Raw genomic sequence first — 24866 nt, 5'->3', positions numbered from 1 at the left:
CATGTTGTGCATTCAAAGGGGTTTGCATAGCTTGTGCATCAAAGGATTAACTATATTTTAGTATTTTTTTAACATTTAAATCTTGGCATTAATCTTAAGGAGAAAAGATGCAATGCAGCTGAGTCCACTGGCTAGTCTCCATCTGCAGTCCTTCTGATCGTCAGGCACAAGAACTACAAATACTAGAAAGGGTAGACAGACATAAATACAGCAGGAAAAACATAGATTAGTAGACACAAAACAGCACAAAACAGTACAGTAGCAACAAGAAGACAAAACTACAATGACAATAGACAATCAGTATAACAGCAGCTAAAACATTCCAGCACCAGACTGATTATACTTGTTTTTGTGCTATTTTTGACCCACCATGTGCATTAGAAGGGTCAAAAACAAATTAATTGAAGGACACCCTTTTATTGTTTTTCTTCCTCTTGTCCTTTTAGGAGCTTTTTAGTCATCATGTAGTGTCATGAGTCCAGATGTGTTGGTGGGAAATGACGTAGAACAAATATTGGACATTAGCACCAATTTCGTACCAGGCAAACAAGTTGTCATTCAGGATTGACTACGCAACTATTTTTAGCACTTTCACACTGATATTGCACCAACATCGCCAATTGGTGCCAAAATTCATGCCAACTGGAGAACACCAACATAAGAGAAGCCAACATGGCAAGAAAAAACAAATAGACACAATTTCAGTTGTTTAGTTTGGTGATTACAAGTTTGACCAAACCAAACACAAAGAGTATACTTAAATAACATTGTACTTAACTGTAATTTACGTAGTTTACATAGTTTTCTCTGGACTGTACAAAGGCATGAGTCTTGAAGCCGAAATACAAATACATGGAGCTCACATTCATTATGTATAAGTCACGTGCCAGCGTCATGTGGACTGGACTGTGTAACCGCTTATGTAAATCAGATATCCCAGATTGCGTCAGATCAGGGGATAGACAAAAAAAGATAGACAAAGATATACTGAAGCACACAGAGTCTGCAGAGTGATAAAACCTTATCTTAGTGTAACTTCATTCAAACACACACACACACACACACACACACACACACACACACACACACACACACACACACACACACACACACACACACACACACACACACACAGTGACCTTACTGGTACTTTTAAACCCTCTTCACCAAGCTGCGTCTCTCTGTTGTTATTCCTTAATATTACGAGCACATGTGCTGTTTCTGGCTCATGTTATGTGTCTCTAAGTATGTAACAAGGCTAAGTCTATGTTGAATCGTTGAAATGTTAAAGATTAGTGAAGAGGTGGTCGCAGAGATCGCAGTGAAGTCTTCAATTTGCTTGTTTTGTTTGATTAACAGTCTAAAATCTTCAGGTATTCATTTTACTTCCATATTTGAGAAGGAAGAACAGCAAATTGTGATATTTGAGAAACTGTGTATGAAGAATATTTGAAGTTTTTGGAAAAATGCTGGAAACAATAGTTAAAATAGGTAATTTAAATTAAATAATATAATTTAAATACATTTTCTGTCAATCAACTAATCAGCTAATTGTTCCAGCTCTAGTGTGTAAAAAGACGTAGATAGAGAAAGTGTGAAGGTGTTGAATGGCCTAATTTAAGGGAATGACATATGGGCCAGAAATGACAGAGAGAGAGAGAGGGAGTGTGAGAGTGAGAGAGAGAGAGAGAGAGAGAGTGAGAGAGAAGGGTTGACGACACAACGTGGACTGTGACTCTTCCTCTCTCTCCCTCCCATCATGGCCTGTCTATATAAAGGACAGCACAGCCTTCCTGCTGGTGTCTTGCTGAGTCAGACTGACTTAAGTAGACTTCCTGCAAAAAAAACCAACCTGCGTCTAATGAACACCTGACTGAACTCGGACTGAAGACTTCTCCAGAAAGAAGTTGACAGGAAAACGTTTGAAGATCAGGTGGAACTTGCTTTGTTTAAGGTCAGATTTCCTCAAGACTGAAGAGCAGTGAGCAGCGGGACACTTGATAGCTTCAAAGATGCAGATGCAGATGGAGAAAAGCGTCTTCAACCAAAGAAAAGCAGCAGTGGCACTTTGTCTCGTGCTGCTAATGCTGGCTCAGCAGGTGAGGAATGAACTGTCTTGAATTTGAATGAATAGTTGTGGTCACGAAATCAGGATAAATGTGTCAAATGGTGTTAAATCAAATGATGGATGGGTTTATAAAGGATGGATGTTCAAAGCGGGGTTTCTTGTCTCTTGTTAATGCAAACCACAATCCATTTTTATATATATTATTTTTATTAGAGACAGATGTTGCACACTGCAAAACCTACAAGGAAAAAGTTAGTTTTTAGAGTAAAGTTGTATTGAACTGGTTTTAGACATATTTGTAGGGTAGGAAAGTAGATAAAAAGTATCATTGCCTTAAAGTTTACCATTATGTTGTAGTATAAACATAAAAGTACAAATTTAAAGGTTTATTTACTGGCTGATGAAGGCTCTGAGAAGCAGAAAAAGCTACAAAAATCTACACATTTCGTCATAAGTGAAGTATTTTAAATGTGCATCCTAAGGTTTATATGTTGTGTCTACTGCTTTTTACTTCGTACCCTGCTTGGCTCTTTTTCCTAACGCACATTTCTATGTCCATCAGGTGTGTGCAGGTCCGTTGGCCTCTCCGGGTCAGTCCAGTCCTGATCACAGTCCAGATTCACAGGGCGAACAGACCATCCGGACTCTGAGGAGGATAGCTCGGATGAGCCCGTTGTGGAGGATCATGAACAGTAAACCGTTCGGAGCTTACTGCCAGAACAACTACGAATGCTCCACAGGACTCTGCAGGTAATTGTACCTCTTTGCAGTAAATAACCCTTTGTTAAATGTTTGTAATGAGTTGTAATGTGAGTTTGAAGTCCTTTAGGCCATTCTTGGGTTTCTCACTTTCTAATAAACCATCAAGTCTGAAGTTAAATATGTTAATAAGTCATTTTTAAGGGGGTTTAATACATTAAGTATTTAGCTGTAAGTGTTAATAAGTTGTTATTACATAGATTTTGGTTCAATATTTGGTACAATAAAGCCTTTATAAGATGTTCTTTATTAGAAAATGGCACCAAATGGGGTCATTGTCATGTAAAGAAGCAGAAAAATGTTCAATGGAAACATTAGTATATATTTTATATTGTATTTTTATAAAAGTATATTGGCAAAATCTCAATTTTAAGATGCACAGCAATGTAAATTTGTCTAGCTGCCATGGTTACCAATTGAAATGGATCAATGAATGCAGCTTAGAACTGGTTGCTATTCAACTAATCTTGCTGGTAGTGCTAAATAAAAACTCCCAAAAAACTTATCAATAAAGCATTAGTAGTAATTGCCAATTATCAATCAATATGATCAGTATGTGAGAAAAACATCATCAAATGTATAACGTTTCTCTTTTCACCTGGTCTCTTTAGGGCGGGACGCTGCTCCACCGGCCACCGCTCCCTCTCAGAGCCCGTCAACTACTAGACCCGGACATCAGGACACAACCAGTGTGTTTACAGGAGTGTACAGCCATAAGCCTTAAGGGGGGGGTCTGATTAGTAGGGGCCTTTTTTAAAATGTTTGTATTTATATGTGCTAAAATGTTGCTGATGTCTAAATATTCATATGAATTTACATAGTAGGTCCAAGAAAAGGCGTGTTAGGGGGGTAATCACTGCCCCACCTGATAGAGTTCAAAAGGCAAGAAAAAGGGGAGGTATCACTAGAATATAGAAGATAATAGGAGGTTGGTTAAGGCAACGGGTAAAGTGCAAAAGTGTAAAAGGGGAGTCATTTAGTCTTGCATACTTGATATTTTCTAGGTTTGGATCTGCAGGTTTTTTTCGTAAATCGTAAATGCTTAAAATTTTCCAGTGCTGTTGATCAAAAACCTTCCAGTCATTGTAGGAGAGCTCCGAGTTTGTGATTCAAGGTAAAAAAAACAGACAAGAAAAGGAAAAGAAACATTTTTAATCTTGCAGCAGACTGCAGCCTTGAACTTAAACCCACATAAGGTATCATTGAGTCTAAAGTCTGCATTGCTTGATCATGTTTTATAGACGACACCCCGTTGTTTCGCTAAAGTCGTATGACACTTTTTACAAGATGTATTCCTAAAAATTTAGCAACTTTTGTGGATAAAGCTGCAGATATTATACCATTAGATTCTTGAGACTTGTTATCTGTTGGTTATTTTTGTCACAGATAACGATGGAGCACAACAGGGAAGAGTTTGTGTCTCCTAAAGAGCTCCTGACCTTCGCATTTTTCTTGAATTCGTCATCACTGTCTCGTGTCATTCGTGATAAGCTATCATTTGACTGTTAGCTCAGTAAGTCTAATCATTCCACTGATAATGGAAACACATAGGCTTCCCCTTTACATGTGTGTTTAATGTGCCGCTGTGACGTAGGATAGATACAGTGATGTTAATTGTCGTGTCTTTTTCCAATTCTGGCAACAATTATAGCACTAGATTTGTTATCTTAAACCCAAAAGTGTGACTAAGAGCTTGAGAAATGGGGACAAAAGGGTTCAAAGAGGGGGGAAAAGTCAGTTGGGGTTTTGAAACTGAGAAATAGATGGGGAAAAAATGAAAGGAGCAAAGGTTACAAAATATTGATGCAATGCTCGAGTCCCCCCCAAACATTTTCATATCTTCATGTTGTGTTTTTTTTATTTTTTTAAACATATATTTAAAGTTAAAAATAAATGCATTTTTAGTTCAGATTTTCAGCATTATTGAAATACAAACACATATTTTATAATGAAAAATATAGTAAACATTATCCACAATTACTGTAATGCATGCATGTTAATTTTCATGTAATGTACACCTGCAATGATTCTTGGATATTTATTTATTCTATCCATTGTTAAAATGTCAGAAATGTACCATTTGCATTTTTCTTAAAAAACAATTTGTTTATGATATTTTAATGGTTTGTTTTAGAATAATCAATCTTTCAAACTGGATTTTTTTCAGCTTATCCAGTGGGATTTTTAGATATCTACTTGCTCAGGCAATCTTATATTTGTAACCAATGACAGAAATGTGGTAATAACAAGATGTATCTTGGCTGAGTGCACAAATATTAGGAATAGACTCCTAAATTTCTTCACTATTTTGCACAGTTATCTCCTGAAATGGGATCACAGACTTGGCCTGCACAGTTTACTTCATGCACAGAGCAGGTGTTTGCTGATATTTTGTGCACTCAGCATGTTTGAGTAGGATTGCACTTTCAAACCCAAATTATCTTTGTACTGTGTACTGTCTACTGTATGTACTGTGTTACCTACATGTAGAGGGCTGGAGAAAAAGTGGAATAAAGCATCAGAAAAAAAGTCGATACTGTTGTGATGTTACTGTTTTTTTGTATCTAATGTATCTAAAGCACCTCTTACTTTTAGTAACAGTATATATCTAAAAACTTAGTATCACCACTGTATGAGCACACACATTTTACAACATCTAGTTGCGTGACTGTTTAACCCTCCCTTTGTCCTCGGATCAGTTTTGACCCGGGAGGACAAGAGGCATTAACTCAAAAATGAGGTATAGATTCATTTAAATGAAGCTTATGGACCATTGTTTCCAAACATATATGTAAAACCTTTGGTAATAAGTTAGAATGAAGTTAAGTTATACCTTATGCTTTATAAACAGTTTACCTTTGTAGGTCACACCAAGAAAGTGCTATTTAAAAATATTTTTTTTTGCTTTTCCTACCTCTTTGAGGCCATGACAACATAAATGATGGATTTTTTTTCTTTGACCCTAAATTTTATGTTTTACAGACCTAATTCAGACCTCATTTGTTCAAAACTTAAAAAAAACAAAACATGTTAGAGGCTCATTCTGTTCGTGTACAACATGAAAAAAATAAACTCAACTTAAAAAATGTCTCCAGCAGGATCTCTGATGTCACAAGTGATGTGTGTTATTCTTCGTTTATAGACTAAAGCACAACCTGTATCTATAGCAACCATAGAACAACTTGTATCTATAGCAACCATAGAACAACCTGTATCTATAGCAACCATAACATAATCTGATGGTCTTTTAATGCATTACATACCTCATACAAGTGGTAAAGATTGCCCAAAAAGTTAAATGGGTTCAATAGATTTAGATTTTGAGAAGATATCATGACACAAAGTGACTTCTACCCAACGGTTGAGCAGACCTACAAAGGGTTAAACCAGACAAACCCAGGAGGACAAACGTTGTATGGTCGATGGGAAGACAACAGGAACACCTGAGAGAAATAGTTTGATAATAATCTTATAATTAAAAGAAATAACTGCACCAGATAGACAAAGTCCATGTTAAATGTTTCATGTTAAACGGAAGGGACATATTCGTTTTCTGTGGCAGAGTTTTGGGCTCCATTTGGGAGCAGATCTCTAAGACTATTAAGTCTATTATAAGAGATAATACACATATAAAGAAAGGTATATTCTTGAGTCTGATGGCATGGACTTGATGCATGAATCTCATGAGTTTAGGTTTGTCAAAATTTGGAAAACTGACTTATGACTTGAATGTACTCTCATACTTGTCTATTTAAACATTTGAGAAACATGCAACAGAGCCAAAAAGTTTTTGTTCCCAGATACATATTTTCATTCCCAATTTCAAGACATTTATCTGTCTCTAATGATCAACAGATTTCTGCTCAGTGTTTCAAAATGAAACTTGTTTCTGAATCACACATCTTGCAAGTCTGCAATGTGTTTCAGTGTCTTTATGAGAGGAGGGAGAGTGATTATCCAGAGATATTGGATGTATTATTTGTGATTAAAAACTGAATATTTACGGTGATTTCCAACATGCAAAATAAGCAGTAATTTACCACCATTCCACCATAATGATTTTTATGTTGCATTAGTTGCTTGAGTTGGGAACTTTAGTCCAAAAGCTGCATGGACACAGTGTTTGCAGAGAGATATCTTGCTCAGCAGAAATCTCCTGGACATTCACATGTGTTTAAATGACATATTGATTTTTGTTTGGCAGCAGCAGCGCTATCCCGAAACGCCTATGACTCCTTTAAAACACCTGCAGCTGCACAAGGATAACAAGGTGACGCTATCACCGCAGAACCTGAACAATATTCTGACTCATGAACTCTGACTCATCTGCTTTTTTTCTCTCTTCTTTTTTATGCATTTTTCATGCGTTTAAATCGAAGCCAGATCTGCTGTCAGTGTTCAAAAGTCAAACAGCTGTTGGCGTCAACGTTCATTCTTTCACAACGACACTCGGGGGGTCCAGCCAAGTGTGTGAACGGAACAAACTGAAGCGAGGGGAGCTGGAAATCATGTGGATTCAAGAACCTCTTCAGAGGGATTTTTCCACTCCTGAGAGAATGTGCAGAGTCATGAGAAATGTGTGTTTTTGCATGTGTGTGTTTTGTGTACATACATGTGAGGATTAAAACACGTGCCAACATAAGCAGGCAAGAACTTGTGATGAGTCTACACATGTCAAGAGTCTTTTTTTAAACGTTTATATTAACTATCAGAAGCTTTTCTTAATGTGAAAGTGGCTAAAATGTATGAATGTGTGATGTGAGAGGCGATACTCGTAGTGATGAACCTACAGAGAATTATCAACGACTCTGTAGCTTTATGGAGCTTTATAGCAAGTTTCAGCTCATTGTTCATGTTTACCAACTTAAGCGTCCAAAATCACTTATCCTCATTTACTCATTCACTCGATAGTGAATCAAGATTGTTGAAATCAATATTTCGGACACTACCTAATCATCACCATCAACTGTAGAGTTGTGTGACGGTAGATTTCACATCTTTAAAATGTGGAGCACTGCATTGTGAGAATATTTTAGGACTTATATTGACACTCAGCTTTCGGACACTCAAATCAAACGGCGGAGGGTAAATGTAGAGCACTAGATAGTAAATCGGGAGTGATTTCGGACACAGCCACGGTAGCAGCTTAACAAAAACAGAACTGAAAGAGAGTGAATATTAGATTTATATTCACCAGATGGACGGAAACAAGACTCTAAATTAATGATAATGTTGATTCGTACAACCCCAATTCCAAAACAGTTGTGACACTGTGTTAAATGTAAATAAAAACAGAATGCAATGATTTGCAAAACTCATAAACCAATATTATATTCACAAAAGAACATAGAAAAAAACCTCTGCCCATCTTTACTTCTGAGAGACTCTGCCTGTCTGAGATGCTGCTTTTATACCCAGTCATGTTACTGACCTGTTGCCAATTAACTTAATTAGTTGCAAAATGTTCTTCCAGCTGTTTCTTTTTAGTACCACTCACTTTTCCAGCCTTTTGTTGCCCCCGTCCAAACTTTTTTGAGACATGTTGCTGCCATCAAATTCAAAATGAGCTAATATTTTTCACGAAACAGTATAATTTCTCACTTTCAACATTTGATATGTTTTCTATGTTCTATTGTGATTAAAATATGGTTTTATGAGATTTGTAAATCATTACATTCTGTTATTATTTACATTGACAAGCAACGGTTCGCTAACAAATTCGCTGTATTACATTAAGGATGGGTCCAAACTTGTTTTTCACTGCCCACAAGTATTTTAATTGTCTAACTGTGACTTTAACCTGAGTTTATTTGGTGTATCTTTCACTAATCTTAACCATACCTCTCATAGATATTGTAGAAAGTAAGAAATTTGAAATAAACACTTGCATTGGGGCATAAGAAACATTGTCATTGAACATATTTGGGCGTTTTTCCGTGGTCTTTTCTGCTGATTGGGATGGACAGATTCACAACCTCCATCCTTTCCAACACCTTTAAGATAAACTGGAACAAGTCACCCAACATTAATGGTCATTTGGGACCATATCCCTGCAGCCAGGTACTCATATCTCTCAATAAGTCTTCCCAGAGGAGTTTAAGATGTTATCACAGCAGATTAATACCAATGAGATGTGTCCATACACTTTTGTAGGAGGTATAACTCCCTCCGGTCTGGACACTGGGCAAATTTGAGCAATAATTTTTGTAGATATACTTGTCATGAAAAGCAGACATTTTTAACGATGATGTTGACTGTTCTTTCATAGTGTGAAAAGTTTACAGTCCTTTTGGCCTTATGCTGAACTTGGATGATTCCTCAACCATATCGCCATCCATCAAATGTTGTCTGTTCGGGAGTCATCTGGCAGTCTTGACTTGCACACAGTGTTCTTCATACAGGCTGTAGCCTACTACTAGTCAACTCACTGCTTTATGTGAAAGTGTCCGTTTATAGACGTCAGGTGGTCAGATGGTAGCAGAGACTGGCAGGTACACTGTGTAAAGTTGGTAAAGAGTAAATATCTAGACGACTGAAGAGAGGTCAGTGGAGTTCAGTAGGCATCCACTTCGTTATGAAATAGCACAGCCTTTACTCTGCTTTCATATCTGTTCCTCTTCTCTTGTTTTCTGTTATTTCATCAGTAATATTACAGACTGTAATTCCTTTTCCTTTTGTTTAAAAACACCATGAAAAGAACTCTTTAACCTCCTGAAAAACAAGCTTGGTTTCCATCCAAATGTTAAGCAAAGTTTCAAGAATAAGAGCAAAAGAAATTCAAATTTAGGCGGGTAGCAGAAGTAGTGGTAGTGGTGGTGAATAAAGAGGGGAAGCAAAGGAAGGAATAGAGAGTGAGATAGATCAATAAGAACATTTATCACAAGCCAAAGACACAGTTTTTTCACTTTAGGGGACATACACTAAAAAAAGGTGTAAGTTGATGTTAAATTGCTGTTTTTAAGGGTTTCTGTTGATCAGTAACTAATCCAATCAAAAACTAAAGTTTAAAGTCAGAAAAAGTATCTTTGTTTTAGTTTAACAAGCAACTCAATGGAGCCGACTCACAAATCCATTTTTTTTGTGTTTAAAAGGCAGCAAAATTCTCCAGAAAGGGGGAGCTGTTCTGTTCCTCACTGTCTCTTCTTCTGTACTTACACTTCTTAATATTTTGAGTGCATCAGTGTGTTCAGTTCACACTGAGAAGTATGGAAACATGCAGCACTATGAGAACCTGGATGGTTTCACTCAAAACGGTCAAGAAGTTGAGACACTTCTCGCCTTCAACGGTCGCCATCTAGGCTACGTAGCAGAATGGGAGGGACCACTTTTCAAACAGGAAATGGTGGCCGAGGACGTTCTAACTACAGTGAACATCACCACATTGTACAAATGTAAATTATACATGTTTGTTTTGCACTAAGCTCCACTATACTGTTGTCGCATATAAACCATCAGTAGGTTTATTGAGTAAATTTAGCATTCTGTAAATAGATAATCCAAATGCTAATGCTAGCTTGCTAACTAGCTAAACGTCAATTCTGGTAAGTGCACAACAACCGTGTTTGATTTGACTCTGAATCTTAAAGAGACAGGAGCTAAAACGGCCTGTTGCTGACCAGGCGGGGAGTTCTGGTCCTCTGAAATGATGCCAATGCGGAAGTAACTTAAAACTGCATTCTATCAAAAGGCCACCAGGGGGCGACCGTTTTGGTGTCAAAAGGACTTCCGTCTCTATACAAGTCAATGGAGAATTCACCAACTTCTCACTTGATTTCTAACCTCAGTAAACGTTTTCAAAATGTGTTTATGGTCTCAATCGCTAGTTTAAAGCCTTCTTCAATGCAGTATGATGTTCATTTGGGACATTTTTACAGTCTATGTTTCAGACAGAGGCTGAACTGAGGCGCTGCATAAAGAGCCAGTATGAGATAAATACGGAGTTTCACACACTCATATCGATATCTACACCATATTTCTCCTTTTCTCTTCTTGTATTAACATCAAGCTTTTCCAGCTAGACTCAAAATGATTTGGCTCCATCTGGATCCAACTTGGTTCAATCGATTTTCTTCTTCTTCTTTTTTTTTTTTTTTTTTTTTTTTTTTTACATATTGCGCAAGAATGATATATGAGAAAACAGCTGCTCCAATTTTCCTCTTACCAGCATTTCACATGATTGTTGATTGGTAGATTTACGAGCGGCTAACGCTGTTATGTTTTGCTGACTGCTCCAAAAAAAAGAAAGAAAAAAAGATCATATGTTTTACATTTGAAGCTCTCTCGTCTTCCAACAAATAAACATTTTCTTTTTTATTGTATTTAACTTTGATTATGTTGTTTTAACGGAGTGTTTTAAAGCTGCAGACAGGTGTGAGCGTGTCAGCGTGCACGTATTACAGGTCAATCATTTTTAGACATAAAGCCTGTGCCTCTATGTTTACCGTCCCGTCTGTTTGCTTTCTTTTCCCCAGACATATATAACCCAGGTTGTATATTTTTGTCTCTGTTTAACATTACTAAACTTTGAACTCTACGTTTCACAGATAAAAACTCCAGATTTTCACTTTTCTCTGGAGCTATTTTACCATTTTTTACTAAGCTGTACCTGCAGAAACATTGAAATTATCACAAAATGAAATGTATTAAAATAGTATATTTTTTATAATATTACTCAAATTCTGTGCCACATTTTGTCTTTATAAGTTGTGTGTATGTATTTAGTTTATTTTAGAAGTGATATTATGTGTAAAATGGTAACTTTTAAACACTAATGATAAACTTTGACACCATTCGAAGCTTTAAAGTAACGTTCCCCTCGTCTATTTTCCACTTGAGTTGAAAAAAGGATCAACTTGACTTCTCCGCAGCCAAACCCATGATTCAATATGACAGTTTTCTTTCTCTCCAGAGACTAAAGAAGAGGAGCCAGTTTGAATCTTTTCTGCTTCATCATGTTTATATTTCAGTTCAAACCAACCACACCCAGTGTCCGGCTGCTCTTTGTGCTAGAATCCACTTTAAGCCTGCTGGTTATCATCAGTCTGACTTTGTGTTCTGTTGATATTTTAATTTCCCTCTGGACTTTCTTTGACAGTCTGAAGGAAATTTTGTTGATATGAGATGTTTTGTAACATAACAATGTTTTCTTTCATGTTTATGAGACATTAATATGTTACTTTCTGTCTCCTGCTGAAATGAAAATGACTGAAAAGTTAGAACCTGAAGAGTTAAGACATTGGGAGAAATGTGAGGAAGGAAGGAAGGAAGGGAAGAAGGAGGAAGGAGGGAAGGAAGGAAGGAGTGAAGGAAGGAAGGAAGGAAGGAAGGAGGGAAGGAAGAGAGGAAGGAAGGAAGGAAGGAAGGAAGGAAGGAAGGAAGGAAGGAAGGAAGAAGGGAAAGATGGAAGGAGGGAAGGAAGGGAGGAAGGGAGGAAGGAGGGAAGGAAGGAAGGAGGGAAGGAAGGGAGGAAGGAAGGAAGGAAGGAAGGAGGGAAGGAAGGAGGGAAGGAAGGGAGGAAGGAAGGAAGGAAGGAAGAAGGGAAAGATGGAAGGAGGGAAGGAAGGGAGGAAGGGAGGAAGGAGGGAAGGAAGGAAGGAGGGAAGGAAGGGAGGAAGGAAGGAAGGAGGGAAGGAAGGAAGGAAGGGAGGAAGGAAGGGAGGAAGGAAGGAGGAGAAGGGAGGAAGGAAGGAAGGAAGGGAGGAAGGAAAGGAGGAAGGAAGGAGGAGAAGGAAGAGAAGAAAGGAAGGAAGGAAGGAAGGAAGGAAGGAAGGAAGGAAGAAGGGAAGGAAGGAAGGGAGGAAGGAAGGAGGAGAAGACAGGATGGATAGATGGAAAGATGGAAGGAGGGAAGGTAGGAAGGAAGGAAGGAAGGAAAGAAGGGAGGAAGGGAGGAAGGAAGGAGGAGAAGGAAGAGAAGACAGGATGGAAAGATGGAAGGAGGGAAGGAAGGAAGGAAGGAAGGAAGGAAGGAACGAAGGAAGGAAAAAAGGAAGAAAAAGAAGACAGGAAGGAAAATGGGCCGGATTAGACCCCTCAGCGGGCCGGTTCTGGCCCACGGGCCGCATGTTTGACACTTAATTTAATAAAAGGGGAATAAGAAAATAACAAGCCTGGTCTTAGATTGATTATTTACATTAAGTATTTTCCCTTTGTCTCCCATGTTTCACTGTCATTATTTATCCTTTTATAATTGTATTATTTATCTTCATTGATTGATTGATTGATTGATTGATTGATTGATTGATTGATTGATTGATAACCTTTTAGTGACTGCAACACGATCTCATCTACATCTACAGTATCAACATCCACACAGAGCAATAGTGACCCTGATCTTTGCACATGTGGCGCCATCTGCTGGACATTTTATTCACTGTTCATGATTCACTCCTGACCTTTCCATTTAAAGATGGCCTATAAGCTCTGAGTTAGATGGTTTTAAGACCTTTTAAACCTTATTTTAAGTTGTGAAGAAGCGTAAACAAAACCATTATTTACATGGACAGATTAAAAAGGTAATTATATCAAGTTAGAAGAAGTGAAAAGAGGGAACTATCCTCATTCTCAGCTGTTTCTAGAGCTTTCAACCCAATCACATGGTCTTCAGTCTTCTTTAAGTCAACAAAGAAGTCCTAAAAGTGCTCTGGATGAAATCACAGCAGATCCATTATTAACCTTTGTGTCGTCTGTTTTGACTGTTCCTTCTTTCCTCCCTTCCTTCCTTCCGTCTGTCCTTCTTCCCTCCCTCCTTCTCTTTCTTTCCTTCCTCTCTCTTTCCTCCCTTCCTTCTGTCGTTCCTTCCTCCCTCCCTCCTTTTTTCTTTCCTTCCTTCCTTTCCTTCCTCTCTTCCTTCTTTCCTCCCTCCCTCCTTCTCTCTTTCTTTCCTCCCCCATAGCTTCCTTCCTTCCTCCCACCCTCCCTCCTTCTCTTTCTTTCCTCCCTTCTTTCTTCCTTCCTTCCTCTCTCCTTTCCTTCCTTCTTCCTTCCTCCTTTCCTTCCTTCCTCCCTCTTTTCCTTCCTTCTTCCTCCCTTCCTTCCTTCCTCCCTCTTTTCCTTCCTTCTTCCTCCCTTCCTCCCTATTTTCCTTCCTTCATTTTTCTCTATTTTATGATAATTTATAGACAAAAACCATGCGTCAAGTTGATTGGCTAGAGTCATTATTTTGTCAAACTACCATCAAATAGACGTGAATTAAACCGCTAACATCAGTTAAAATGAATTAAGATAGAACAATTGAAGCAGATGTCATAAAAGAACAACACACATTACCATTTTTTCCAGTTTTATTACACAATTAGCTTCAAAAACAACAAAATAAAACAACAGTCAACACCCAGAGAAACCACTGCTTCCTGTTCTTCCAACTTTAATATTAACATGAAGAAGTGACTCTCGCTCGTAGCTTTAGAGGAGTGTCTTCATCTTCAGATATCATAAAGTAACCGATCTATCAGCCCAATTATTATAAATCTAATTAAGTTGCTTTATATTTAAACCAATTCTACAACTTAAAACAGACGACAGACACATGTGAATCCTCAAAATGTAACAGGTAAACATTAACACACTTTGCATCCAAAATAATGTAAAACTGACTTTACTATAAGTTTTTTTTCACTGTAATTAAACTGAAATAAACAAACTAAATTACAGTGTGCTGCATTAAACCAGTAAAATGAGGCATTTCCCTTTTTAAGAGGACAGAAATCTGAATTGCACTCGTGAAGCCGACTCACAAATCATTGCAACACATTCACAAATAACTGGTTTTTATTCTTTATTTAAGTGCACTACATGCTGAAAACTCTCTCTTTACTCTTTTAGACTGCAAAAACTCATTCCTGTAGTTTCACTCACACATAAATTAATAGTTTTACAAGTGCAACAAATGTTAAGTTAACAGGCACGTATGGTTTTATTTATTTTTTAAGACACACCGGACATCTATTGAGCTCTTTTGTAAGAACTATAAAATAAATATATTATTAAGTTTTATTATTTTATACATCATACAGCACGTGATATTGGAGGTATAAGTGACAGGATGTGCTTATAAATTAGACTCAAATAGAAGAATTACTTGTTATTACTTGTTATATAAATGATGTTAGTCAGTGGTTATTTAGCTGTGCACACACTGAAGTGCTTTATGTGAATATTAGAGTCAAAATCACATTAAACGTCCACTGATTTAATTTAATACATTCTTCAAAAAACAACAACCTAAAAAGCTGAAACTCTTTTCACATTTAAAAAGTTGTTAAGTGGTGAGTTTGATGATATTCAGTGTTTTTCTTATTACTAATAAATCCCATTAAAAGACTAATAACAACAATTAAGGATGTTTTTTATGTGCCCAAAGCCTTATATATTATATTATTCTTTACTTTAACGCTCCATTTATGTCTTAAACACTGTTATAAAGAGTATCCTGCTGCCAGAAACGCTCATTAGAGCCTTAAATGTGTATTAATCCGCAGCTGAAAATAGTCCCCGAACACAAATGTGCCGTTTCCTGTAGTTTGAGCAACATTTTCTAAAAAAACTGCAGTGCCCAGCTGTTCTAAGAAACCACTTAAAACTTTAACTACATATTTATGAGCTATTTTTAAAGATTCAAACAGGAGTTTTTAAGATATGGTTGATTTTTGTCTTTTTTTTATGGGAATTATTAACATTAAAGAAAAATATCACATGACTCCAGCAAGATGTAGACGTTGAGGTAATTGCTGCTACAGTTTGTGTGATGGTTGCCATGGTGACAGACAGTATTAATGCTCAATGGAAGCACTAAGTACTAAGTGGAGATCCTAAAAGACACTTGAGTTATTTATGTGTCATACGTTGATGTGAGTGTGCTGTTAGAGATGATGTTTGATCACTTTTACGATTTTTTTTTTTTTTTTTTTTACACGTAACTTATAAATGTAACATCCTCAGTTTCTAAAACACACAAGTGACAAAATGCAACAGATCCCATTTTAAACACTGTTACTTTCAGGTGGAAAAATGTTCCTCTCACTGCACGGCGCACGCCTCGCTGGGCAGGAAGTCCTGCACGTACACCGCCACGGCTTTGGTGAGGTAGGTCATGCTCCCATAGCGGCCACTGGGGGCGCTGTCGTACAGCAGCCTGCACACTCCGGTGGACGGGTCCTTGTCCAGGATGTTGTCCTCTGCTCCCAGGTCCTTCTGCAGGGGGCAAATATAAGGGTCAGAGACAAATAAGGGTTGGCAAGATCAAAAATATGTTAAAAAATAGTTTTAAAAGCAGCATCAGGTTTGTTAAAATGTACATCTGGTATTTGTGTTGGTTTTATATCATTTAAAATGACATTTGCACCATTTTTTACCAAAGAAATGAATGCTCCTGAAAATGTCAAATGGTGTAACCACAAAAGAATGATAAATATTACATATTTTATCACCTACAGTGTATTTAAGTGGACTTATACTAATAATGACTAAATGTTTCCTGATCTCCATGGTAACCAGAGTAAATGTAATATTTAGAACAATTGTATTCCATTACCTTTATTTAATATAAAAGTTATAATGTAAGATCATGCCAAACTAGTTGATATGGTGTTTTATTGAGAATTTACTGTTTGTAAGCAAGTTGAATTATCTGGTACAAAGTTTTTATGGTTATACCACTTAGACATTTTTGCCATAATTCTCTAATATATTCTCTCAAAATGGATTAAAAGCAGAAATTTGATGCTGAGTCCACAAAAAAAGAATGTGTGCAAGTTATTCATACGTTTATTTCCACATTTTAACCCCTTTAAATTTAAACTAAACCAAATGGACACAGAATAACGTCATCAACGCTCGCTGCCCGACCTGATCCTTGTAGAACATGTCGTTGGCGATGTGGACGATCTTCTCCACGTGGATGATGGAGCCGATGCTCTCGATCTCCACGTCGGCCAGCATGGTGAGGACCAGGATGGCTTCCACCAGCAGCTGCCTGTACTCAGGCTGGGGGACACGGTTCAAAACGGTCTCAACGTGGACAGCGAACTTGATCTCACCGGGTGTCATCTGGAAGAGGAGTCCAAAGAATAACAGAGATGGTTCACTTATGTGTTGAAGCTATCGTTCAATCTGGGATAATTTAATGGTTTTTACATATATACTCATTTCGAATTGGCTGGTAGGTGTCTAGTGTTTGGTTTTAAAGACTTAGGGTAAGAAAAATAGCCTATGATGACTTGTGATGTTTTTGTGAAGTCTGTGAGCAAACATTAGTCAAACAGGTCTCTTACCTCTCTGGTGGTTGAAGCAGGAAGGACAAACCCTTCTATGGAGAGACCGTGACACTAGAAGACAGACAGTATTGGTATGGTCGTTATTATGAGTTCATAACTTAAAAGACTCAAGAAGTCAATATAATTCTTCTATTTGAGTCTAATTTATGACCACAGATATGCTGAGATCGTAGCTCCTGTCACCATACCTCCAATCCTGATATGGTATAAAATAATGATCAAACTTAAAGATCTATGTGACACTTTAAAAATAACTAAATATTGTGTCTTAAAAACAATAGGTGCCTCTTAACTTAACATTGTTGCACTTGTAAAACTATAAAACTATTATTTTTATCTATTATTCTCTTAGATATTTGGGATTAGCTGGACCTGATAAGTATAAAAAACTAAGCATCATAATGCATCATAAAAAAAACCCTCCTCATATGGGGATCTATTTCCTTACACTTACACCAATAATAATAAAGTCCCAATGTCCTCAAATGAGTATTTCTTGATTAGTAGTGTCATAGTTTTTTGCTATTGCTAAAATTTGTCAAATTTGTATCAAACTACAAACGTTATTAAACATAAATAAAGAAGTTTCAACCATAAAATTTGATAAGGTTTTGTACCTTGATTGACTTGGCCAAGCTCGTTTTACACTGATTTTTTACACTGTAATGTGCTTTTTCTACCACTAGGTGGCACAAAAACCAAGCATGAAGGAGGACAACAGGTCAAAGTTAAGCAGAATGAAGTTTAAGGTCCAGCAAAGCCTAAACATGATGTCGCCCCATACGAGGACGCAGGTTTGCATGAGGTTAATGCACCTAAAAGAAAAACTTGCTTTACAAAATTAGAAAAAATCTATCAAAGAAATGAAATGGAAAGCCAGTTCTGTGCCAGGACCGACCTTCTGCAGGATCTTCCAGACTTTCTGGTAGAAGCCGATGGGGACTCGGTTCAACGCTCCGTCCAGACGCCTCCTGCGCAGCCACTGGCCCTGTCTGGCATCCTTGACGACCGCGCTGTGCTCGGGAATATCCAGAGATTCGATTGAGGGAATTCTGAATCTCTGAATCCCAAGAAAAGAGACAAAAATCAGACTCGTAGTTTTGTTTTTTTCTGGGGAGAGGGGGGAACAGCACTGTCCTTCCTGATGTTTTGCTGCACATCAACCCAACACTTTCCCCCCAAATCTCACCAAGAGGCTCCTCATTTAAAACACAGATTATTTAGCACCTTAAACGCACCTGAACTCAGTGTATACCAGGGTTATTATAGTTTTAGTTATATTGTTTGTTAACTATAATAACCCTGCTGTATACACTAAACATAAAAGGTAACAAACACACAACTGACAAAGACTTTTTTTTCTTTTTTTTTTTTTTACCCCAGGCTCGATGCTTTCCGTGCCCAGTGACTGAGACTGCATGCCCTGAGAAGCAAGAAAGGCAACACAAAGGAAAGAGGAAGAGAAAACAGAAACAGATGCAAAAAAAAAACACACAACATCAGACAGGTGATAAAAAGATGGAAATGATTGACGGATCCAGACAACGACGATGACTACGACGAAAGCAGCGAAAGCAAGCGGCGGCTTCCTGGAGAATCTGAAAAAGCTGCAACAAGCATGCAATCAGAAGTTAGGATTGGAGATAAATAAATCAGGTTAAGTGATTGGATTAATTCGCTGTTGTGCAGCATTAGATGGCTGCAAACTCTGCCCACAATCTGTCATCTTCTTCACTCTGAAGCTGCTGAATGTAGGCAATGTTATTAATCAGCATGTTTGGACTCATAGCAGAGTGTTTACACTTCTATCATGATGTTTATGTGAATTATTTAATGAATTAACCGACAGAGCCAAGTTTAAATGCTGTTATTATTGTCGCTTTACGAGGGGACGAGACTTTACCTTCATAAAATACAAGTTTGCGCCCAAATCCAAGTACAGAAGTACGACCGAGCAAACAAGATAAACTAGATGATTTAACTCTTCATTCAACACAACTATCAAATTAATTGCAGATGCCTAAAGACGGCGATATGTCCAGTAATCACGATAATGTAATGTTAACACTTTTGGCAATCACTGCCTCCGAAACAATCGTGTCAATTAGCTGAATTAATTAAACGGACAATAACTACACCAACTCCATCATCACTTTAATCAGCCTGTAATCCATCTGAATCAGAGTCAAATTACCACTTCATTACAGTTTAATTCAACCCCTTCAATCTCCCTTTTTAAATTTTTTAACCACAATTAAGTGTCATCCACCGATCCTGCCTCGCTTCTTTGCTCATTTTAATTTACAAATATCATCATCATCGTCACCTTAAATGAGTCTGGCAAAGACACCCTGCGATCCATCTGCAACACAGGAAACAGAATCAAACACTAAAACCTGCCAATTACTAACAAAGGGGTTCAATTTTGGATTCTTTTAATTGTATCTAAATATATTAATTAGACCTGTCACGATAACTGCTATTGTGTCAGAAATAATAGCAATAAATTATATTATTGTCAACAGCATTGAATGGGCCCTCACAATCCGCTCTGTTTTATAGCAAAACATTGAAATTCCCCGCACCGCCACACCCATCAGGTATAACGTAGGCAAAAGATTTTCATAACTTCTCATGTCCAAGGTTTGAAGATGCCACTGAGCAAATTTGAAGTCGGTCGGGTTAAATCTCTAGGAGGAGTTCGTTAAAGTACGAGGCGTGAAAATGGGAAAAACAGCGCTGAAATCGTAACTTTTAATCAAAATGGCCGACTTCTTGTTGGAGTTAGGATACGACTCCAAGAGACTTTTTTGTGCATCTTTACATGATACATATGTGTACCAAAATGTGTTCGTCTTCGTCAATCTGGGGCGAGGGGCTCAATTTTCTAGTAGGTGTGAAAACGTTATATATACACAGGAGATGTTTGTACAGAAGAAGCTATAACCAGTGAATATTAAATACTGTATATTACATAAGATGAATATTGCATATGAGAATGAGTTATAAACAGATAGTTGTTACAGTGAAAGAAAAGATGAATAATATGTATAAAAATCAACATTTTAAAATTTTGAATTTGTTACAATTAAATGGTTTCGTGAAGTTTGGTGAATATTGAGGTTAAAACAATGTCCATGTATCATATGATAAGTCCATATAAAGACATTATGATGATGATAAGTATTATAAGTATGATAAGTCGATTATTACCGTGACAGGCCTACTAATAATAAAACATTTCTGACTTTCGCTTCATCAATTAGGCAATTATTTTATCATTCGCAGCTCAGTTTTCCCCCAAATAACCAGTTTAAATTCATCATCACCTCATTAACTGGACCTGAAAAAGACAGCCTGGACTCCTGCATCAAAAAACAAGCAAACCACATTACTCGAACCTTTAACAACCAATACTCGTCTATTTCTGATCTGATTGGTGATGTTTACATAGAAGGTGAATTAATGCCGTAATACTGCGATAGTAAATCAACCTTCATGTGATCATCACCTTATAAATAAAAGGCTCCGTCAAGGATAACCTGTGCTCCGCCTGCAACACAAAACAACAAGTTTAAGTTATAAATAAAATTTAAAAAATGCTCCGGTGATTTCATTTAAAAGTGTAGATTTTTTTTTGCATTAACCTCAAAAATAAAATCTCAAACCCATTTCAATCATCTACACAGATTTTCTTAATTTTTCCAACCAAAAAAAAATAAATCTCTCCTCTGATGCTTCTTCAACCGGGTGAATTAACACCGAAAACAATAATATCATCATCATCATCATCATCATCATCATCATCATCATCACCTTACTCGAGTCCGTCAAAGACAACCTGAGCTCCAGCTGCAAAAACAACACAAGTCAGTCCCCCCCCCCCCAAAAAAAAGCCTCCCACTCCCACTAATGTATTGTATATATATAGTTTATTGTATGTAGTATTTGGAGATTGTTTTATTGTATATTTTACTTGTTTTATTTTATTTTTATCACTTTTAAAGAATACTGTTGTGTCAGTTTTGAATTCCCTCCTAAAGTTACCCTACTCTAACCCTTACATACTGTTCAGGGTCAAAAGCTGACCCATTTTTCACATTTTAAAGCTGTAAAAACACCTTATACACATTTCTTTTAGCCAGACTTTTCCTAATGTGACACACAGTTTATAAAAATGGAAATAAAATCCATCTTTTTTAATTTTTGTGTAGCTGATACACATTTTTTATAGATGCAAATGTACAAATTTGACCAGTGTTTATTAAAAAAAAAAAAAAAAAAAAAAAAATCAGCATTAAAACATGTTGTATTGATCATATTCTATAAAATGTTCTCCTGGACCATAAAATAATGATTGTAAAAGATTAATCCAGCATTAATTAATGACTGATGGGGGAATTTATGAATGTGAAGAATCATACACTGTATATAAAATGGACGTAACATCCGTGACGTCACCCATTGGTTTGTGGACTGCTGCTCGGAGGCCAATAGTATCGGATCTGAGCAGCGTCATGTTGAACATTTCCGGTGCATGCTGGGTAAAATAAAAACAGGAATTCTACTTATATGGGTATCAGGAGGAGCAAGAGGCGCCCTCCTGAACCTGTGAACCAATCAACCTGTCAATCACGACGTAGCCACGCCCTAATGCATACCCTGCTTTATCGTCACATATAAAATCAGGGAGGCCAAAATGTCCCAAATGAACATCATACTGCATTGAAGAAGGCTTTAAACTAGCGATTGAGACCATAAACACATTTTGAAAACGTTTACTGAGGTTAGAAATCAAGTGAGAAGTTGGTGAATTCTCCATTGACTTGTATAGAGACGGAAGTCCTTTTGACACCTAAACGGTCGCCCCCTGGTGGCCTTTTGATAGAATGCAGTTTTAAGTTACTTCCACGTTGGCATCATTTCAGAGGACCGGAACTCCCCGTCTGGTCAGAATATGAACAGTATGTAAAGGGTTAAAGGAGCAGACTGTAGGATTTAGTTTAGTTTAAATTTAAAATTTGCTGTTTTGGTGTTAAAAATATTTGAGCTGTTATTATATAGAAACTTTTAAGTGTCTGTTTCCTGCTTTGATTTATTATTATTTTATTGTTAAGATGTCTTTTAGCTGAAAGAAACACCTGTTAAGAGATTAAAACATTAATTACATGCAAAAATCAAACATCAAAGTAAAGGTTTAAACTGATACTACGGCGCTAAAGTAGAGCGTGTGAGAAATAGAACACTAGTATTATTATTATCACTACTGTAGATGTAAGTGTTTTAATCTCACTCTCTTAAACACACACACACACACACATTCGTACCATCTTCATGTCGCTCCTCAGTTTACTGATGCCGGCTCTCTCGCTCTTGGTGGCGCCGACGTTACCAAGGTGATGGATGGAGATGGCGGAACTGGCGCCGGCGTCCTTCTCTCGCACTACAGGAAGTAGATAATCTGATTAGGACACAGTTATTTTATAAATATGGGTGATATTGGAGGATTATGTGATTGGCGGACCGACCGCTGCGCTGCACTCCGAACTCTTTGCCGCTGAGGATGTGATGAAGGAGGTTCTTCAGTTCGGACGGACTGAGATTCATCAGACTCTCTGTGGCCTCCTCGCCTGTTAACACACACAAGAAGACAAATACATGACTACATCCTATATCAGCTCACCAAACTCTTAATATAAAAAACTATATCTATAAAGCACATTTCATACAGTATAATATAATGTGCTTCACAAACTATGTAAAAAAACCCAAAATGACACATACTGGAAATAGTGACATTAAAAAAAACAACAATTAAAAAAAGAGACTTAAAAATGAAATTAATATGAAATAATATCATAAATAATACTGTCGTTGAGGTTAAATTATAAAACAGTTTACATTATTGACCTCCATAATCTATAATAACTTTAATAATAACAGTAAAGTTTTATTTTATTATATATATACTAAACATGTGATATTAGTTAATTTTAGGGTGAATTATCCCTTTAATTTTCACATCATTGAAAACATCCTAAATTCTCTTCTTCTGGACATATAATGCTTTAAAACTGTATGTTATAGCTCATAAATGAAGTTTTTCATACATTAAATCTTGAATTTTACCACTGTTACTTTTAAAACTGTTAAAAAACCTCAAAGTAAGAGTTAGAATTTTTCCTCCTTCACTCGTTCTTTCCCCTCTTTTTCTTTTCTTTCCTCACCTGAGCAGTTGAGCGACTGTGCGAGCTCGGTGGCCATGACCTGGATGATGAGACCGATCCTCAGTCTGAACATCTCACTGAACAAGTTGGGCTGAGTCCTGATGCTCATAGCAAGGTACACCATGATCTCCTGATGGAGGGAGGAAGGGAGGGAGGGGGGGGGGAGGAGAGGGAGGAGTAGAGAGATAAGGGAGGAAAAAGGGAGGAGGAGAGGAGGGAGGAGGAGAGGGAGGAGAGGAGGAAAGTAGGAGAGGAGGGAGGAGAGGAAGGAGGGAGGAGGGGGGAGGAGGAGGAGGAGAGGAGATGAAGGAGGGAGGGAGGAGAGGATAGTAGAGATGGGGGGTCAAACATGAGGCCCATCGGGCAGAACCTTCCCCGCCGAGGGGTCTAATACGGCCCACTTTGCATCCTGTCTTCTTTTCCTTCCTTCTTTCCATCTTTCCTTCCTTCCATTTGTCCTTACTGTCTTCTCTTCCTTCCTTCCTTCCATTTGTCCTCCCACCCTTCCTTCTTTCCTTACTGTCTTCTCTTCCTTCCTTCTTTCCACCTTTCCTTCCTTCTGTCCTTCCTTACTGTCTTCTCTTCCTTCCTTCCATCTTTCCTTCCTTCTTTCCTTACTGTCTTCTCTTCTTTCCTTCTTTCCACCTTTCCTTCCTTCTGTCCTTCCTTCTTTCCTTCCTTCCTGTGTTCTTTTCCTTCCTTCCATTTGTCCTCCCTCCCTTCCTTCCTCCCTTCCTTCCATCTCTATAATAATCCGGCCCACATGAGATCATATTTAATAATCTTAAACTGAACTAACTCTGACCTCTCTCCCCTTAGATGATAACGGAGGAAGTGACTGAGTGACTGACCTGAGTGAGGATCGCCACGCTGATGTTCTTCTCGCTGGCCTTCTCGATGAGAGCGGCGAGCTGGTCCGGAGGAATCGGAGCTGTGATGGTTTGCTCTCGAGGTTCAGGAGGAAGACCGACCGTCAGGTGCTTCTGGTGAGCCAGCAAATCAGAGCACGCCTGCGGAAAGGTAACAGCCAATCAGAAACAAGGAGATAAATTGAACAGCAACTAATCTAATCATGTGATCGTATGTCTGTGTGTGTGTATATGTCTGTGTGAGAGTGTGTGTGTGTCTGTGTGTGTGTATATGTCTGTGTGAGAGTGTGTGTGTGTGTATGTGTGTGCGTGTGCATGTGTGTGTGTGTGTGTGTGTCGTACCGAGTCCAGCTCCTCCACCTTCTTCTTCAGCATGCCTGACATCATCCTGACGAGTCCCCACTGTTTGAGCTCTCCGGCCTTCTCGTACAGCTCGCTCAGCAGAGACTTCACCGTGGTGCCTTTACCGTGCAGCTGAGTGTCCCAGTCTTTACCTCTGAGGAGGAAACACAGGAGCCTCAAAGTCAGAGTAGGAAGGGAAGGATTGATGTAGTGTAGTGGAAGAGAAGCTTTCCAACTCTGTGCTGTGTTTTGAGTGTTTTACGAGGATTTTTATGACTTTATTTAAATGTGAATCCTTCAAATGATCATATATATGTATAAAAAACGT

General features: G+C 37.8%; 2 protein-coding genes across 4 annotated transcripts in view; one reads left to right on the top strand and one right to left on the bottom strand.

Moving 5' to 3' along the window:
• Positions 1–1812: 1812 nt before the first annotated feature.
• Positions 1813–4691, top strand: leap2 (liver-expressed antimicrobial peptide 2). Its single transcript, XM_062444787.1, has 3 exons — positions 1813–2099; positions 2631–2818; positions 3439–4691. The coding sequence occupies exons 1-3, from the start codon at positions 2013–2015 to the stop codon at positions 3491–3493; spliced, it is 330 nt and encodes a 109-aa protein (XP_062300771.1). The 5' UTR covers positions 1813–2012; the 3' UTR covers positions 3494–4691.
• A 9400-nt stretch (positions 4692–14091) lies between these two features.
• phka1a (phosphorylase kinase, alpha 1a (muscle)) overlaps positions 14092–24866 on the bottom strand; it is a 33406-nt gene continuing 22631 nt past the window's right edge. Inside the window, exons 22-34 of one of the 3 annotated variants that reach the window (XM_062444945.1) lie at positions 24539–24692; positions 24179–24337; positions 23328–23457; positions 22629–22730; positions 22428–22543; positions 20612–20653; positions 20430–20465; positions 19427–19462; positions 18479–18523; positions 17999–18160; positions 17098–17151; positions 16673–16873; positions 14092–16018 (exon numbers count right to left, since the gene is read on the bottom strand). In XM_062444945.1, coding sequence (XP_062300929.1) covers positions 15845–16018; positions 16673–16873; positions 17098–17151; positions 17999–18160; positions 18479–18523; positions 19427–19462; positions 20430–20465; positions 20612–20653; positions 22428–22543; positions 22629–22730; positions 23328–23457; positions 24179–24337; positions 24539–24692 — 1411 coding nt within the window. In that variant the 3' untranslated portion in view covers positions 14092–15844. Of the gene's footprint in view, positions 16019–16672; positions 16874–17097; positions 17152–17998; positions 18161–18478; positions 18708–19426; positions 19463–20429; positions 20466–20611; positions 20654–22427; positions 22544–22628; positions 22731–23327; positions 23458–24178; positions 24338–24538; positions 24693–24866 lie in introns of those variants that run through there. The other 2 variants (XM_062444946.1, XM_062444947.1) reach the window with 2 other exon arrangements.

This window comes from Scomber scombrus, chromosome 23 (genome assembly GCF_963691925.1).
Source record: "Scomber scombrus chromosome 23, fScoSco1.1, whole genome shotgun sequence".
In the NCBI taxonomy this organism is placed as follows: Eukaryota; Metazoa; Chordata; class Actinopteri; order Scombriformes; family Scombridae; genus Scomber; species Scomber scombrus.
Note: the sequence above shows the minus strand (reverse complement) of the source record. Positions and strands in the feature narration are given on the sequence as shown.